Source organism: Ovis canadensis, chromosome 3, assembly GCF_042477335.2.
Source record: "Ovis canadensis isolate MfBH-ARS-UI-01 breed Bighorn chromosome 3, ARS-UI_OviCan_v2, whole genome shotgun sequence".
Taxonomy (NCBI): domain Eukaryota; kingdom Metazoa; phylum Chordata; class Mammalia; order Artiodactyla; family Bovidae; genus Ovis; species Ovis canadensis.
In genome coordinates, this window is record NC_091247.1 from 139,243,728 (window position 1) to 139,260,690 (window position 16,963).

The following is a 16,963-nucleotide window of genomic DNA, read 5'->3' on the forward strand; positions in this document are numbered from 1 at the left end:
TGGACAGAGGAGCCTGGTGGGCTGCTGTCCATAGGGTCGTACAGAGTCGGACACGACTGAAGCGACTTAGCGTGTGTGCATGCATTGGAGAAGGCAATGGCAACCCACTCCAGTGTTCTTACCTGGAGAATCCCAGGGATGGAGGAGCCTGGTGGGCTGCCGTCTATGGGGTCGCAGAGAGTCAGACATGACTGAAGTGACTTAGCAGCAGCAGCAGCAGCAGTATATATCTGTTAACCTCAAACTCCTAATTTATCCCTTCCCCCCATTCCCCTTTGGTAACCATTGTTTTTTTTCCTACGTCTGTGGGTTTCTGTTTTGTAAATAAATTTATTTGTAACTTTTTTCAGAAAAGCGATTCCTTGTGTAAGAGATGTCTCATGGTGTTTGTCTTTCTCTGTTTGGCTTACCTCACTGAGTATGACAAGCTCTAGGTCCACCCGTGTTATTGCAAACTCTTTTTTGTGGCTGAGTAATATTCCATGGTGCATATGTACCACATTTTCGTCATCCATTGCTTTGTCGCTGGACCTTTAGTTTGCTTCCACGTCTCGGCCATTGTAAATAGTGCTGCAGTGAACGCTTGGATGCCTCAACAGAATTTTAAAAACATGAGCACATTGTCCATGGAAAATGGAGATCACTTCAAAGTCAGCGTTTGGTGTTGTCCCTCCACTCCCACTGTCAACCTGGAAATTGGAGATACACTTTTAAATTCTGAGCTCCCGGGAAAGCTTAGAAAATGGGTCCTTTCCACATTCTTGGGAATGTGCTCCCTGTGGGTTTTGGGGGCTCACTACCTGGGCACAGAGGGCCCACAGAGGCAGTAGCTTGGCTCACCTTGGGGGCACCCTTCCCTGTCACAGGAAGCCCATCCCTGGGTGGGCATTCCCTTCCTTCATCACCAGTGTGGTGAGGAGGGCAGGGGCTACTCACCCCAGCCCAGCAGGCAGAGCGGACTGGTGTGAGGGTGCTCTCTCTGGCCTGGGGGAGCGTGAAGGGCAGGCCTTTCATCTCCCCCCGGCTCCTGCCCCGACAGGCCGGGAGAGCTGTCAGCCGTCTTGCAGGTGAGATAGAAATCAGCCGCTCCCACGGGTGCTGCTCCTCCCTCCCTCGCTGGCTTTAGGAAACTTCGAATAGGGTTGAGGTTGACCTGTGTTCTGTGTAAACCAAAGCACACAGAAGAATGTTTTACATTTTAATAGTTAGTCCTCATGTGAATATGAATTAGAAAAAGATTAGAACTAGCACACAAAAGCTACATTTATGGATATTATGGTTTAGGGTCAGGATAAGAAAGAGGTGAATCCATTTAAATTCCATTTTAAGAATTTATTAAGGACATACCAGTATGTCTGGCATTACACAATGGCATGATGTTGGAGGCTGAATGTGAGTGCCTGATATTTGGGCGACTTGAGAGATTCTGGGTTAGAATTTGGGATGTATTTCTCAGTTGCAAAGGCTGAGCTGAGGGAGGGGTCCATGGTGCCTAGACTGAGGAAGTCATGGGCTGTCTGTTGTCGAGAAAGGGGGACTGATTAAAGGCAGGCACAAGACATTTGAGCCTTTCTGGTCCAGCTCCCCTCAAACAGGATGGGACAGGAACCAACTCCTTTGTTGAATTTTGAAAGCCAGGAAGACCTAAATGGGTGTGGGTAGCCGTGCCTCACCTTGACCCTAGGCGATGACTTCTGTTCTTTGGGGATGTGCCCAAAATAAGCACACCTGCTTTTTCAAGAGGATGCCAGAACCACCAGAATTGTACCTGCATCTATAGTGGTATCTACAGCACTTATTGCATTTTCAGTTTAGTTCAGTTCAGTCACTCCGTCATGTCCGACTCTTTGTAACCCCACGGACTGCAGCATGCCAGGCCTCCCTGTCCATCACCAACTCCTGGAATTTACCCAAACTCATGTCCATTGAGTCGGTGATGCCACCCAACCATCTCATCCTCTGTTGTCCCCTTCTCCTCCTGCCTTCAATCTTTCCAGCATCAGGGTCTTTTCAAATGAGTCAGCTCTTCGCATCATGTGGCCAAAGTATTGGAGTTTCAGCTTCAAAATCAGTCCTTCCAGTGAACACCCAGGACTGATCTCCTTTAGGATGGATGGGTTGGATCTCCTTGCAATGCAAGGGACTTTTACTGGTCTTCAAAATATATTCCCCATGTCTTCCCTACTCCCCTTCCAGACTGCAAACACCTTGAAGGCAAGAACTTTCATTAAATTTTGTTTAACTTGGGCTGGCATAGTGTCTGGCACCAGCTAGTGTTTAATTAGTGTTGATCAGGGATGAATGTGGAGGAATGAGTTTCACTTTTGGATCTGCTGTGTGATCTTGGGCAAGTCATTCTACCTGTCTGGACTTTAGTTGGTTGAGGTGTCCTTCAACATGGACGTTTCTAGGTCTCCTAGAGGAGCGCAGTGAGGTTGTTAAGGGCAAAGACTCTGGAGTCCGTCTATGTATGTGCATGCTCAGTCGCTTTGGTCATATCTGACTCTGCAACTCTATGGACTGTAGCCTACCAGGTTCCTCTGTCCATGGGATTGTCCAGGCAAGAATACGGGAATGGGTTGCCATTGCTTCCTCCAAGGGATCTTCCCGACCCAGGGGTCGAGTTGGAGTCTCCTACATCTCCTGTATATTACAGGCAGATTCTTTACTGCTGAGCCGCTGGGGAAGCCCTCTAGTCTATCTCCCTTTGTTCAAATCTTGGCTCCATTCCTACTAGCTGCGTGGCCTTGGGAAAATTATTTTTTCTCTCTGTGCCTCCCTTTGTAAGGTGGTGATAATCCTAATACCTACTTCGTAGGGTTGGGTTGTTAGGATCACATGGTTGCTATATGTAAATGGCTGGGTAGATTCCTGAACAGCTGAGCATAGAGCCACAGCTGACTTGTAGCTATATGGGGATCTGTGAAGGAGCATGCTAGAAGGAGGGAACAGCAAGTGCAAAGGCTCTGAGGCAAGAGTGTTCCTGGCATGTTTGTGAAAAAGTTAGGGGATAAGCTGAGTTAGGCCTCTTTCATGCCCTGTGCTTTCCCCAAAGACGTACACTGAGAGACTGCAAAACGGCAGCGGAAGGGCTTCCAGTGGCATGCCGCATGCTCTGCCCTTGTTCTCCTTCAAAAGGAGAATCCCTCGCGACCATGACAACACGTCTACTTGCACCCCAGGCCAGTCTCTCTCCGATTTTCCTCCCCATTCTGCATTCGTATGTGCGTTCTCCATGGCACTGTATAACAGTATATTCTTTTCAGATGGGAACGGGGCCTTACCCATCTTATGTCTCCTGTATCATTAGGCTCAGTGCTCAGCCCACAGCAGGAGCTCAGTAACACACACACACACACACCCCACACTTGTGCACATGCACACACACGCACGCACACGCACACACATGCACACACATGACTACGTTTGCTTGCTCCCAACCTTGTCAGGGAGTGAGGTGCTTTGGAGAACAGAATCGAGAGTTACAAGAATATCCAGAGGTTGAAAGATGAAGGCGATCAACAAGATGAAATTGAATGGGGAGTCATTTATTTAACAAGTGTTTACTGAGCACCTACTGTATTAAGCAGAGTTCTAAGCACAGAGGATATAGAAGTCAGCAAAGAGACCAAATCCTCGCATTCGTAGAATGATCTTCTAGAGCAGGAAGACGGACAAACAGAATGAATAAGTGAAATATATGGCGTGTTAGAAAGTGCCAAGTGTTGAGCGGAAGGAGATAGAGCTGGGAAGGGGGTAAGAAGTGTCAGTGCAACTCGGCGTTTCAGTTTTGGTTTGGGGCAGCCAGAGATGGTGACTTGTAGCTATACGGGGTTCTGTGAAGGAGCATTCTAGAAAGAGGGAATAGCAAGGGCAAAGGCTCTGAGGCAGGAGTGTTCCTGACATGTTCGAGAAAAAAAATACGGGATAAACTAGGTTAGAACTCTTTCATGCCCTGTACTTTTCTCTCCTTATTATAATTGCAATTAAATACATGTTTAATTGCCGTTCAATGTCTCTTTCTCTACTGGACTCTAAGTTTTCTTAGTGTGGGAGTTGGGCCTTGTTCTCGGCTAAATTCCTAACTCTCAGCATAGGTCCTGGCACATAGGAGGTGCTTCATCATAATTTTTCAAGTCAATAAGTAAATGTGGTCCAGTGGTTAGGAATCCCAATAAGTAAGTGTAGGGACTTCCTTGGTGGTCCAGTGGTTAAGAATCCGCCTTCCAATGCAGGGGTTGCGGGTTCAATTCGCAGTCAGGGAACAAAGATCCCACATGTCTCAGGGCAGCTATGTCTGCAGGCCACAGCTAGGGAAGCCCAAGCACTGCAATGAGAAGCCCTTGTGCTGCAACAAGGATCCAGTGCAGCCAAGGTTAAAAAAATAAGCTCATTGTGAATAACTGGCTATTGGGTAAAAGCATCCACTGCACAAGCAGAGCAGGCTTGAGTGAAATTAGAGGGAAAGAGGTTGAGGAGTCTTAGCTGCAGCCAGAGGTGAACTCAGGGTGGAGCAGTAAGAAAAGGGGCCGCTGGGGAGTGGTTAATACAAGGAGCTGCTCTGTCTGGGTATCCTCGAAGGCAGGACTGGGGTAGGCAGGGATTGTGGGGCTTGAGGTGTGGTTGAGGCTGGTTGACTTGGAGCAGGAGATTTAACCCAATGGGTAAAACCCACTGGAACTGTCACATGCTGGGTTTAACGTTAAGTCCACGATTTGAGCCATTTGCACTTTGCTGCCCCGTAAGTGGGACCCCTTTGTGTACCTTTGTGTGTAACACTTAGGCTTCCCAGGTGGTGCTAGTGGTAAAGAACCCACCTGCCAATGCAGGTTAGGCATAAGACTCGCAGGTTCAGTCCCTGCATTGGGAAGATGCCCTGGAGGAGGGCGTGGCAACCCACTCCAGGATACTTGCCTGCAGAATCCCCATGGACAGAGGAGTCTGGCAGGCTGCAGTCCATGGGGTCGGAAAGAGAAGGATATTAGTGAAGTGACTTAGCACCTGTGTACCACTTAGCCTCTGAGGGGCCTAGTATTCAAATCTCCAAATCACTTTGTCATTCTCTCCATCATGGCATGATTTTTTTTTAAATGGAGGAAAACATGTTACACTAGTGTTTGAGAATTTAAGGGGATTCAAGAAGGTCCCTAGGTATAACTGTCATGGGTAAGAATTCATCTCTTAGACAAGTGCTTTGAATGCCTAGTGTAAGCCAGACCCTGAGCTTGATGGAGGGGTGGACAAGGCAGACATGGTGGAGTCATGATCAAAGGTCTATTTATGGGCTGTTCCTGGGTCAGTGGTCTGAGCTGGGTGGGGTCTCAGGCTCCAACCCAATCAGCTGTGTGGGTGGCCTTGAGCAAGTTGCTCAAACCAGAGTGATGGGTCAAAGTAGGCTTAGAGGTCATCTGGTGCAATCTCTTCGATTACTCAAGGTTGCACAGTCTCTGCGCCTATCCTAAACCCTATGGGGTCTCAGAGTCCTCAAGTGAAAAACAAGGGCTTTGGACCAGAGGACCCTGAAGCTCCCTGGCTTTAATGCCCTGTCACGTGCTCAGTCGCTTCAGTCGTGTCTGACTCTCTGTGACCCCCTGGACTGTACCAGGCCAGGCCCCTTGGTGCATGGATTTTCCAGGCAAGTATACAGGAGTCAGTTGCCATGCCCTCTTCCAGGGGATCTTCCCAATGAAAGATCAAACCCGTGTCTCCTGCGGTTCCTGCATTGCAGGTGGGTTCTGTAGTGCTGGGGAAGCCCTTCTAATACTCTGAAACATTACAAATATGGGGAAGTTTCAAGTGTGACCTCTGCCTGTCACCCTCAGTACTGGTGGGGGGGAGTGGTTGAACCCAGCCTGCAGAGATCTTTCTCCAGAACGTTTGTGGGAGGAATGTGCCTCTGTGGAGTGGTCCCAGGGGGCAGGGTTTGGAGGTAGGTCCTCAGTGGGATTCAGTCCCTTCCCCAGATTCCCTGTCTAGACTCCAAGTCCAGCCGCACTGCCTCCTCTCTTCTCTGTGTGCCTAAATCGCTTCTTGGATCGTTTTCCTTCCTTCTCTTTCTTACCTGAGTCCTCAGTTCCTCGATCTCCTTTGTTTTCCCCAGAGGAGGCCTGGCCTCTTCCTCCCCTTGAGGTCATCTGTCATTCATTTCCTTCCGGGTTGTCTGCTGGATGGGGCTATAGGGGAAGGAGGAAGGGACTTTTAATCCTCTAGAGGGAGGGGAGACACGCTCACCGTTGTCTGGGTCCAGGGGTGGAGTGTCTACGGGATTGTTTGCATTGCTAGGACTGACTTCCTCATAGCACATCTCTTGCGTGTTCGTTATTCTGTGAGTCTCTGTACTGGCTTTGAGTTGCATTACCAAAGACCCCAGTACCCCGGCTTCAGGGTGCATCAGGCTCTAAGAAATGGGGAGAGGAAGAGGGAGAAATAGCCCTCCCATCATGGAAAGTAGACATTTTGGAAATTTCTGAAAATCAGAGCTGCCAGCCCTCTCTGCCCACAGTGGGAGGGCAACAGGGGAGGCAGCTGAATGCTGCCTGGGTCCTCCACCAGGTGGGAGAATCGCTGAGTGATGAACCCTGGGGCTCCTCCAGTTAGCAAACTCTCAGGGCAGAGATTGAATCTATCCAGCGGCTGCCCCAAAGCTGCTATGTTTGTTCCCAGTCCCCAGGGGAAGGGTGTTTCTAAATGCACATTTTATTTTATAGCCTGGGAGCTCTGATGAGTAACTCGACGAACAGTATGAGACCCAGATTGATGGCGCTGGTGCTGTGTGTTTGTGGAAGGGACACAGGCTGGGCTTAGGAATGCTTTATCTGCCTCCATCCCAGGTGGAGAGGCCTGGTTTGAGTGGGGTGGTGCCTTGTCGATGATTGCTGGGTTGGGCAAGAGGAGGGACTTGGATACCCTGTTTTTCAGTTTTATTTCCAAATCTTGCAGTGTCTTTGAGCCAACGATGACAGTAACACCTCTATTAACCTCCCGGCTTCTCCTGGGCTGCAAAGTGCCTTCCTTCTCCTACTCTTGGATGTGGATCCTCCTTTGAGAAGTTGTGCTCTCCTGTCCAGCATCTGCAGGGCACTCAGGTGCTCCACTTGAAACCCCTCCATCTTCTCCCCTTGAATGTGCCTCCCTTCTTACCCATCTCCTCCTCCAGGAAGCCTTCCCTGAATGACTCTCAGTGACTTTGCTCAGGGCCTTCTCTCCCCATCCCCCAGCACTGAAGTCCCAGTCTCTGGCTGCTTCCTGGTCTTCAGAATGTGCCCACACTTCCTGTAGCCTGGGAGCTCAGAGGGCAGGCTCTGGGTCTCTTCCTTGGGCTCTGCACGTGCCGGGCATCTATTCCCAGGCGTGTCAGAAGAGGTCAGCTGGAGCCAGTGACAGACACAGTCAGGCCAAGAGCATCTTGCTCTCCAAGGCCCAGCCCAGGCACGGGAGGGGATAAAAGTCTCGTGCCGGGCCTCAGGGCAGGAACTTGCTCTTGACGATCCTTTGCAGCCCTGAGACCTTCAGTCACTGCCATGTCTCTCTCTCCCTGCCGGGCCCGGAGGGGCTTCAGCGCTCGCTCAGCCTGTTCTGCCCAATCGGTGGGCCGAGGCAGGGCTGGCTTCAGCAGCAGGAGCCTCAGTTCCTTTGGGGGTTGCCGAGGAAGCTCTCGTGGAAGGACCTGGGGTTCGTGGGGAAGGCTAGAGGTGCGGCTTGGGGAGGGGAGTGGTGGGCCTGGGCTTTCCCTGTGCCCTCCGGGAGGCATCCGGCAAGTGACCATCAACCAGAGTCTTCTGACCCCACCGAAGATTGAGATCGACCCCCAGTTCCAGGTGGTTCGGACTCAGGAGACCCAACAGATCAGAGTCCTCAACAACCAGTTTGCTTCTTTCATTGACAAGGTGAGGGTCCACTCAGCTAAGCCCCTGTCTCTGTGCCTGCCTCCTTGGAACTGTTTTCGATGGGCTTGGGAATGGGGCAGTCAAGCCTCCTACTCCTTTTCTAATCACTTCTACAGCAAGGAAGTCCCTCTTGTGGTCTAACTGGAGTCTCTCTGGTTATGCTGAGGCTATGTTTAATTGGTGTTTTGAAATTCCCTTTATAGAAATGTCTATAATTCATTGAGTGTGTGGGCAAATATTTATCAAAGGCCTCAAAGGCTCCAGGCCGGCCAGAGGGTTGCTCAGGCTAGAGAGTTGTCCCGGAGGCTGTGCCCAGGCAGGGATTCTGGCAGGAGCCTCGGGATCTCTGCTTGTGCGGCAGGTGCGGTTCCTGGAGCAGCAGAACAAGGTCCTGGAGACCAAGTGGTGCTTGCTGCAGCAGCAGGGACTGAGTGACGGGCCCCAGGGCCTGGAGTCTTTCTTCGAGGCCTATCTGGTCCGGCTCAGGACACAGCTGGAGCAGCTGCAGAGGGAACGAGGGTCTCTGGACGCTGAGCTGAAGTCCTGCCAGGGCCAGGAGGAGGAGTACAAAGCTAAGTATGTGAACCACAGCATCCCCATGGGGCCTGGGGGCAGCTGGGAGGGCTTGAATCAGGCTGTCTGCTGGAAGTTGTCCCTCCTCTGAGCTCCCGGAGTCACAGGACGGCCCTCCCCTCTGGCCCCTCTGCATCCCCACTCTCTCTGATTCTCAGGGGGCCCCATCTGCTGCAGGTAAGAGGCCCCCCAGCCCCTGATACCCAGGACTGGAGAGCCTCGATTCTAGCAGGCCCTGACTATGAGGGCCATGTTTCTGGTCAAGGTGGGGAGGGGCTTATTTAAAGAATGTTCCTGCGGGTTTTTTTTCTTGAGAAATTCCCGTTGAGCAGGCTGTGGGCTAAAGTGACTCAGATATTCTCTGGTCTCAGAGGTAGAAGGGAATTCACTTAGTGGGACCATCCCTGGTCCTGTGGCATGATTCACGGCTGGCTGCAGTCCTGGGTTCCCCACAAGGTCACCTGGTGGTAACGGGGAGAGCCCTGAAGCCACAGAAGGCTCATGTTTGGTGACTGTGAGCAAGGAATAGCTGTGTGGCCTTGAACAAAGAATCTCACCTTTCCCAGCTTCAGTCTCCATATCTGTAGACTGGGATAATGCCTTTCTCGTGTTCCAGAGCCATTGGGAGGTTGGCTCCAGGGCCCAGGTGGAGGGTCCTAGGAAGACTGGGGACAGGAGACCTGGATTTTAGATCTGCATGGGCCACCTAATTATCTGTAACCTGGGCATAATCTCTCTGATAAAATCCAAAATGCCTGCTTCAGGTGATGACTGTGAGTGGTAAGTGAGAAGTGTTTGAAAGCGCCTTCCAGACATGGAGGTAAGTGACCCGATGTCATAGTGGACCTGGGCCGAGAGTGAAGAGGGACATAGGACATGACAAAACTTCCTGAAGGAAGAACAGAGGTGCAGGCTGCTGGTGGGTCCTGCTTTGGAGCATCAAAACAGGGTGACCTTCTCTTGGGGACTGTGCTTGGAGAGAGTCCTGGGCTCTGATGCCAGTACCCTAGGCAGCGTCTTTCTGTGCTTACTCGGCAGGTATGAGTGCGAGGCCTACAGGCGTGCCACTCTGGAGAATGACTTTGTGGTCCTCAAAAAGGTGAGTGGGTTCAACTGCTCTACCTGATTTCTTTTTTTTTTTTTTTAATTCATTTATTAAGCTTCACTGGGTCTTAATTGTGGCATGTGGGATATTTAGTTGTGGCAGGCAAACTCTTAGTTGCGGCATATGGAATCTAGTTCCCTCATCAGGGATTGAACCCCAGCCCCCTGCTTTGGGAGCATGGAGTCTTAGCCACTGGACCACCAGGGAAGTCCCTCTACCTGAATCCTGAGCCATTCATTGTGCACAGAATCTGGGCTGCGAGAGCTGTGTGTGTGTGTGTGTGTGTGTGTGTGTGTGTGTGTGAGTGTATCGGGGGGATTCTCACGCACAACATGCTGTCAAATGTCTACTGGGACCCTGTGGAGAAATGGAACACACACACAGACACAGGGACCCTTGGACAAGATCTGATTGAGGGACTATGGGATGAGCTCTGGGAGTCACTGTGGGAGAGGGTGGGGAGGGAGTGGAAGAAGCCCAACTGGTTGGGATGAATTAGGGAAGGCTTCCTGGAGGCGGTGTGGGTCAATGTCAGACAAAAGAGAGCAGGGCAAGGCGGGGCTGAAAGAGGAAGGAATGGGAGCCGGAGAGGGCCATGGGGGTGTGTGTGCTGGGCAGTGTGTGAACAGAACTCCTGGGTCAGAGTGGGACCCCCAAAGAGGGAGTGGGGGCACATTGCTTTTGTCTCTCTGTCCCTAGGATGCAGACGGGGTTTTCCTGAGCAAGATGGAGATGGAAAGCAAGGTGAAGGATCTGAAAGAGTACATCTGCTTCCTGAAGCATCTCTATGAAGAAGTGAGGATTCTCCATGGGCAGAAGCGATGGTTTGCCTAAGGCAGGCAGGATGAGGGAGGGGGACAGCACAGGCAGGCTCCCTGTGGCCACAGCATAGTGAGAATGGCCAGGAGGTGAAGCCTGGTTAGGGTGCCTTAGACACTGGCCATTCAGTCCTTTGACAAACAATTACTGAGAATGTACCAGGTGAATTGCTAGGTATTGAGAATACGCACATGAATGACCAGACAGAAATCACGAGGCTGGGAGATAATAAAGACAATAAGCAGCAGACCTGGTAAATAAGTAAATTACATAGCATGTTAGAAAGTGATAAATGCTATGGAAAAAGGAAAACCAGAACAGGGAGAGGAGGATTGGGAACGTGGAGGGGTAGGGCAGGTGGCAGTTTCAAATAGAGTGGTCAGATGGCCTTATTTAGAAGATGAAATTGGAGCAAAGATCTGACAGAGGTGAGGAAGTTAGCCACATGGTGGGGGGCGGTGCGAGGGATTCCAGGCAGAGGGAGCCGGGAGCCTCCTGGTCTTTGAGGAAAGGCAAGGAGGAAGAGGGAGGGGATGTGATAGGAGGTCAGGGAGTGACGTGGGCCAGGTGACGTGGGGCCCTGAGGACGTGTTGCTTTGACGTCCAGGAGTTCTCGGGCTGCCCTCACTTGCAGATAAGAGGACAGGGCATGCTCAGTGCAGCCGGCATGAATGAGGGCTGCCTCTGAAGGAGGCAGGAAGTCAGGCACTCTGCCCACTTTCCCCGGGGTTCCAAGGGGAAGGGGAGCCGGGAAGACTTGGGACACTGAGTCAGTCCTGCCCGCAGGAGCTGGGCCAGCTGCAGACCCAGGCCACTGACATGTCCGTGGTGTTGTCCATGGACAACAACCGCTGCCTGGACTTCAGAGACCTCATCGCCGAAGTCCGAGCCCGGTACGAGGAGATCACCCGGACCAGCAAAGCCGAAGCCGAGCTGCTGTACCAGACCAAGGTGCTGGGGCTGGGGGGCTAGCACTGAGTTAGAAAAGACTGGGTCTCCCTGCCTGCCCCGCCTGGGGCAGTCGTCCACCTCAGTCTGGCTGGGGCTGTTCTGATGACCTGTCTGGAAGGGCTGGGTGGGTACCACGTTTCCCCCTCTCCGGGAGGGAGGCAATGCAGGGAAACCATGAGAGATGAGCCTGGAATTCCACAACCTCATCCCACCACGTCCTGGTCTCAGCGTTTCACCTGCATTCTGGATGAGGATGTGAGAAGGTAGAGAGCCGGGGCCATGGTCAAGGGTGAGGGTTAAAGGTCAAAGGTGGGGTGCTGTCCGCTCACGGTGTCACCTCTGTTCCCCACCCCCAGTACCGGGAGCTTCAGGCATGTGCCCAGCTTCATGGGAACAGCATGAAGGAGACCAAAGTCCAGATCACTCAGCTGCAGCAGACAATTAAGAAGCTGCAGAGTCAGATTGAGACCGTCAAGAATCAGGTAAGGGTCCCGAGCCCCCAAGCCCTCTGTCTTACCACCTTTGTTCAGAGGTCACTGCGGGGTTGGTGTGAAACTTTGATAACTCATTGGAACTTCGTATAATTTGGGATTGAGAGTACTTTGAGCCCCACATCAGAGGGGTTCGGCTGTCCTCCAGGGGATTCTAGCCGCACGGGCTCTGCACAGCCAGCCCTGGCCCAGCCTTCTCACTGCATTCCATGCCCACGTGCGCTTGGTGCTTTCGGCTCCTAGGGGAGAGGGTTAATTCATCTTTTCTAATCTCTTCTTTTGGCACTTACTCCTCAAGTCCAGCAAGGACTCTAAGGCCGTGCACTGAATTTCCTGGTCCCCTGTTGGGGAGGGACAGAACCAGGATCTCAGGGAGCAGGGGACTCCGGCAGGATTGTGGGGTGCCGAGGCCCCCCTAGGGTCAGGTGATGCTGTGGATGGGAGGAGCGGGGAGAGGAAGATGGAAGGATGGCAAGGGCAGGGAGGTGGTTTCCTGCTCCTCTTGGAGACCTCACTTTCAGATGTGAGGATTACAGATTCTTAAGTTTGCAAGTGTCTTTGCTCTCACTTTCCCCAAGCGCAAAGAATCACTCTTTTGGGATCAACAGAGGGTTGAGAGCTGAGACCACAGAGTCAGAGGGTTTCCTCAAGCACTTCAGCCTGATTCCCAAGTCACGTGTGGCCCGTGCACGTGTGAGCAGGGCACAGATCCTGGAGAAAGTTCTTGGAGTACAGATCATTCAGAGGCCATCCTCAGTCTCCAGACGTCCTGACCTGCTCTCCTTTGAAGTGCAAGGCAGGACCTGAGGTGAAGGTGACCAGGTCCTATTACTCAATTTGCTGCCACTTTCTTTTGCCCATCGTTTTGGACTTTTTGCTTTGGAAGCTTGGGGATTCTCTGGGGTGTCTGATAAGATACAGATTCCTGAGCTTCCCACTGGCAACAGGGAATCAGAGTCTCTAAGCGTGGAGCCCAGAAACCTGCTTTCTCAACAAAGCTCACCCAGGTAATGACAAAGCGCGTGGAGTCTGAGTCCAGTGGCGAGCGCCTAGGAGAGTCACTATGTGCTCACGTCTGGGAACCACAGTCCTCCCGTACAGCGAGGTGTCTTTCCTGGGAGACTCCCTCTTGGGGACCCATCCCCTTTTACTCCTCCTTTGCATGCACAACCCTGATGAACAGGGACTGCAGTTAGAGCAGTGGACCGAACCTCAGATGTCCTGGGCTGGGGTCCCAGCTCCACCTCTCACCTCCTTTCTAGGGTTCAGTTTCTTCATCAGGAGAATGGAGACAGTGTCCCCATCCACGGGGTGCTTTGTGGAAAATGAATAATGAGAGCCTTTAGGGAATGCCTTCCTTCCTGACCCGAATGTGAGGGTAAATCGGCTAGATGGCTGATTAGACAGGGATGCAGTCTTTCCTCTAGGAGTTTTCTATCGGATTGGAGAGGTGAACACAGAGAAAGTGTTTTTCAAATTGAGGCCCATGATTTGATAGACTCTGACAACATCGGGACAAAGTATTTGAAATGGGGCTGTTCTAAAAAACACATGGATAATGAACCCATCCAGGACAGGAGGAGCTGTAAGTACCCTGGGAGAGAGAAGCTATTCGAGGGATGGTGCTGAGGGTTAGGGCTAGGGGAAAAAATACGGAAAGTCACTGGGGAAAGTGGCAAAGGAGATGGATTCATTTCCTGTGGCCGCTGTGACAAAGTATCACAAACTTGATGGTTTGAAAGAGCAGAAAACTGTTCTGTCTGGTCCAGAGGCTGGAAGTCTGAACTCAGGTGTCAGCAGCTGTGCCCTCTGAAGGAGCTGGGGGAATCCTTCTTGGTGGCTGGTGGCTCCAGGAATTCCTTGCCTGGTGGCTGCCTCACTCTCATCTCTGCCTCCATCTATTTCAGTGTCTGTATCCCCTCATCTTTTTCACTGGATTTAGGGCTCATCCTAAATACAATATGATAGCATCTTGAGATCCTTAACTCATTACATCTGCAAAGACGGTATCTTTCCAAATAAGGTCATGCTCTGAAGTTCTTGGTGGACATGACATTTTTGAGGACACTATTTAACCCGCTCTAGGACTTAAAGAAGCAGAAGAGGGAACCCTTCCTTTTAGAACGAGAAGAGCTGGGCATGGCCAAGAATAATTTAGGGCTCATGAAATTATGGTCCATCTCAGCTTTTAAGTTATAGTTGGTACTTTGGGGGCCTGTGCCATGCTGATAGTCACTTTCTCCCTTATCTCCACGCTTTGCTAGAATGCCAGCCTGCAGGTCGCCATTGCTGATGCTGAGCAGCGTGGGGAACTGACCCTCAAGGATGCTCAGACCAAGCTGGCCGAGCTGGAGGCCGCCCTGAGAACCGCCAAGCAGGACATCGCGCGGCTGCTGCATGACTACCAGGAGCTGATGAGTGTAAAGCTGTCCCTGGATGTGGAGATTGCCACCTACCGCCGGCTGCTGGAGGGCGAAGAGTGCAGGTGAGGGGCTGGTCAGGGTCCTGGGGATGTGTGAGAGAGGTGGGGGTGGGGGATGCCAGGCCAACACAGGATGCTGAGAGATTTCTCCATACTCTGAACTGCTGAGGGCCACCCGTTCTGCTGGGAGCGATTTAAAATTGGGGGATTTTATCTGCTCAGAGGGTGCTGCTCCAAGAGGCTGAAAGCATCCTGGGACACATTCTCTGCAGCCTTTCTTAGTGTTTCTTCCTCTTGTCTTTTCTCCCCCAGGATGTCTGGGGAATGCGCCAGCCAGGTCACTATCTGTGAGTATCAGGGGACTTTGGGAGAGGGGTTGCCATGGAGAATCGAGGACTCTGCTGTGACCCTGGCCCCTTTCTTGGCAGCTGTTGGAGGAGGCAGCACCGTTGTGTCTGGAGGAGCAGATGGTGGCCTGGTGGGCTCTTGTGGACTTGGAGGCGTGAAAGGCAGCTTTGGGTCTAGCTGCTCCAGCATCGTGAAGGGAGGCTCCAGCGTCGTGAAGGGAGGCTCCAGCGTCGTGAAGGGAGGCTCCAGCGTCGTGAAGGGAGGCTCCAGCATCATCCTGGGCTCTGGGCAGGGCCCCGTTGTGGGCTCTAGCTCTGTGTCCGGCTCTTCCTCCAGCTCCACCAGCCACACTATCCTAAAGAAGACAGTTGAGTCAAGTCTGAAAACGTCTGTCACATACTGAGTGACCCAGAGGCCACCTACTCACCCCTGCTTTCCTGAGCCCTCTTAGGTCTTCTCTCATCCTCATCATTCCCATCCCTGCGCTGCCAACTCTGCATCCACTGCCCACAGCCTGAGCCGGCCACAGGGAACTCTGCAGAAGTCAGCGGGTCCTGCCTGCTTGCTGTTCTGAATGCTCGTCCAGTCTAGCCTTGCTCTGCATACTAATTTGCATCTTACTTGTCTGCTGCCAGCCCCAACCAAGGAGCACAGTGCCCAGCCTCAGCCCACCAGCCAGCCTCGTCCTCCCCTCTCTCTGCAGCCTTCGACCGAGATGGGAAAACTCCTGATTGGGCTTGGCCAGATTGCATCTCCATCCCAAGGGAGAGGCTCGAGGCCCACTGACCAGAACCTGAGGGCTGGAACCAAGGGCCACACCTTTGCCCTCTTCACCTGCCTCTGGGCCACCATTTCTGTATTTCTGTCCATTTATTTTCTGTGAAATAAAGCAGCACCCAGTTATCCCTGCAGTGGGTCTTCCTTTCTTTCTCCCTCCTGCTTCCCCACTCCTTCCTTCCCATAAATTTTTTTTTCATGGTAAAGACTGCTTTATTGGTGGCAGCTAATACAAGTCAGTTAGTATTGATCCCCAAAGAACTCAGTTATGTATCAGATTACTGGTCCACAGAGAGCTGAATGCAATTGAACCAACTGATTGCTGGGAGGATAAACTGAAGTCAATCCTGCTTCTTGGGAAATGAAGCCAGAGCCAGTTCATACATGGCGTGTGCCGTTCCACCAACTGCAAGAATCATGGTGGTTCTATACAGGACGGCATCAGCTATCCCACCCTTCGGATGCACTGGAACTCCATTATCCTCCTGAAACAGCTTTTGTTTCTCTGGAACCCTATTTCCAAACTGCCTGCGTGAAGCAGTACTTGTGGTCCTCTGAGCAATCTGACGGAGAGCCAGAAGATTCTGCAGCATCTTGGCTCAGGTACTGCCCACCAACCGCGACAACTGACCACCAGCAACGAGAACGCCCCACGCTGGAACCGGAACTACCTCCTCCATAAGTCTTTTTCAGTGTCAGGACTAGGGTTACTCTGGTAGTAAGATCAGCCCTGCCGTGCTCTCCTAATGTGTCTCTCTTACCCCTTCTGTCTCCAGTATAACGCTCTCATTCATGAGAGCCAGACCTTCCTTCTTGGAGCCCTTGATTTCCAGGGACAGAGTGTGGTTTAGTCGCTTAATCATGTTTGACTCTTGCAACCCCATGGACTGTATGTAGCCTACCAGGCTCCTCTGTCCATGGGATTTTCCAGGCAGGAATACTGGAGTGGGTTGCCATTTCCTGGTAACTGGCCCTTTACAGCTAATTCACATACCTGGGTTGGGAGATCAGGATTTGTGCTGAGGTCCTTTTGTGTCCTCTTGCTTCTTCCAGTCTCCTCCCAGTGATGTGCTGGTTCTAGCTCCACCCAGGGTGGTAAGCTTGGGTCTTGTTATCTCACTTCCGTCTCTCACCTCAGAACTTTAACCTGCCGCTTCTCCTGGGCAGGTTAATTCAGCACCGAAGCTAAGACATAGCCTTATACATGTGTTCCAAGGGCATTTAGAGGACAGGCTGCAAGGCAGAGACAAAAGTTCCTTTTGGCAATGTGCAGCTTCTCTGCCACTCCTTCCAGCAATTCTCAGCAATTCTGCTCTGCCCCAGGCTTGCACAGCTCACCTCCCTCACCCCCACCCCACAAAACAAAAGCTACGCAGGTACCCAGCTCACTCTCCTCAGAAGGCAATTTATGGAGTATCTACATTGTTTGAGTGGGTCCTGTGGGCATCTCACACCTCACATCAATCAGATCATTCAGGGATTCCTTCCAACCCTCCACTATGCTCCCTGGTATGCCCTCCATCTCCTCCATCCCCACTGATGTTTAAGTAGCTCTCATAGCTTGCTCCCTAGTTAACTGCCTACAGTAGGC

General features: G+C 51.9%; 1 protein-coding gene and 1 pseudogene across 1 annotated transcript; one reads left to right on the plus strand and one right to left on the minus strand.

Annotated features, from left to right (window-relative positions):
• Positions 1-1,376: 1,376 nt before the first annotated feature.
• On the plus strand, positions 1,377-15,506 carry KRT78 (keratin 78). The gene is made up of 10 exons (XM_069581944.1): positions 1,377-1,392; positions 7,747-7,918; positions 8,172-8,462; positions 9,498-9,558; positions 10,264-10,359; positions 11,170-11,334; positions 11,691-11,816; positions 14,090-14,310; positions 14,560-14,594; positions 14,676-15,506. The coding sequence occupies exons 1-10, from the start codon at positions 1,377-1,379 to the stop codon at positions 14,996-14,998; spliced, it is 1,506 nt and encodes a 501-aa protein (XP_069438045.1). The 3' UTR covers positions 14,999-15,506.
• A 93-nt stretch (positions 15,507-15,599) lies between these two features.
• On the minus strand, positions 15,600-15,969 carry LOC138438179 (cytochrome c oxidase subunit 7A2, mitochondrial pseudogene; annotated as a pseudogene).
• Positions 15,970-16,963: the final 994 nt, after the last annotated feature.

Excerpts from the sequence above, each read along its gene's own strand:
- KRT78 (XM_069581944.1), top strand. Across the intron at positions 9,559-10,263 it reads ACTTTGTGGTCCTCAAAAAG|GATGCAGACGGGGTTTTCCT; the intron begins GTGAGTGGGTTC and ends CTCTGTCCCTAG. Across the intron at positions 14,311-14,559 it reads CTGGAGGGCGAAGAGTGCAG|GATGTCTGGGGAATGCGCCA; the intron begins GTGAGGGGCTGG and ends TTTCTCCCCCAG.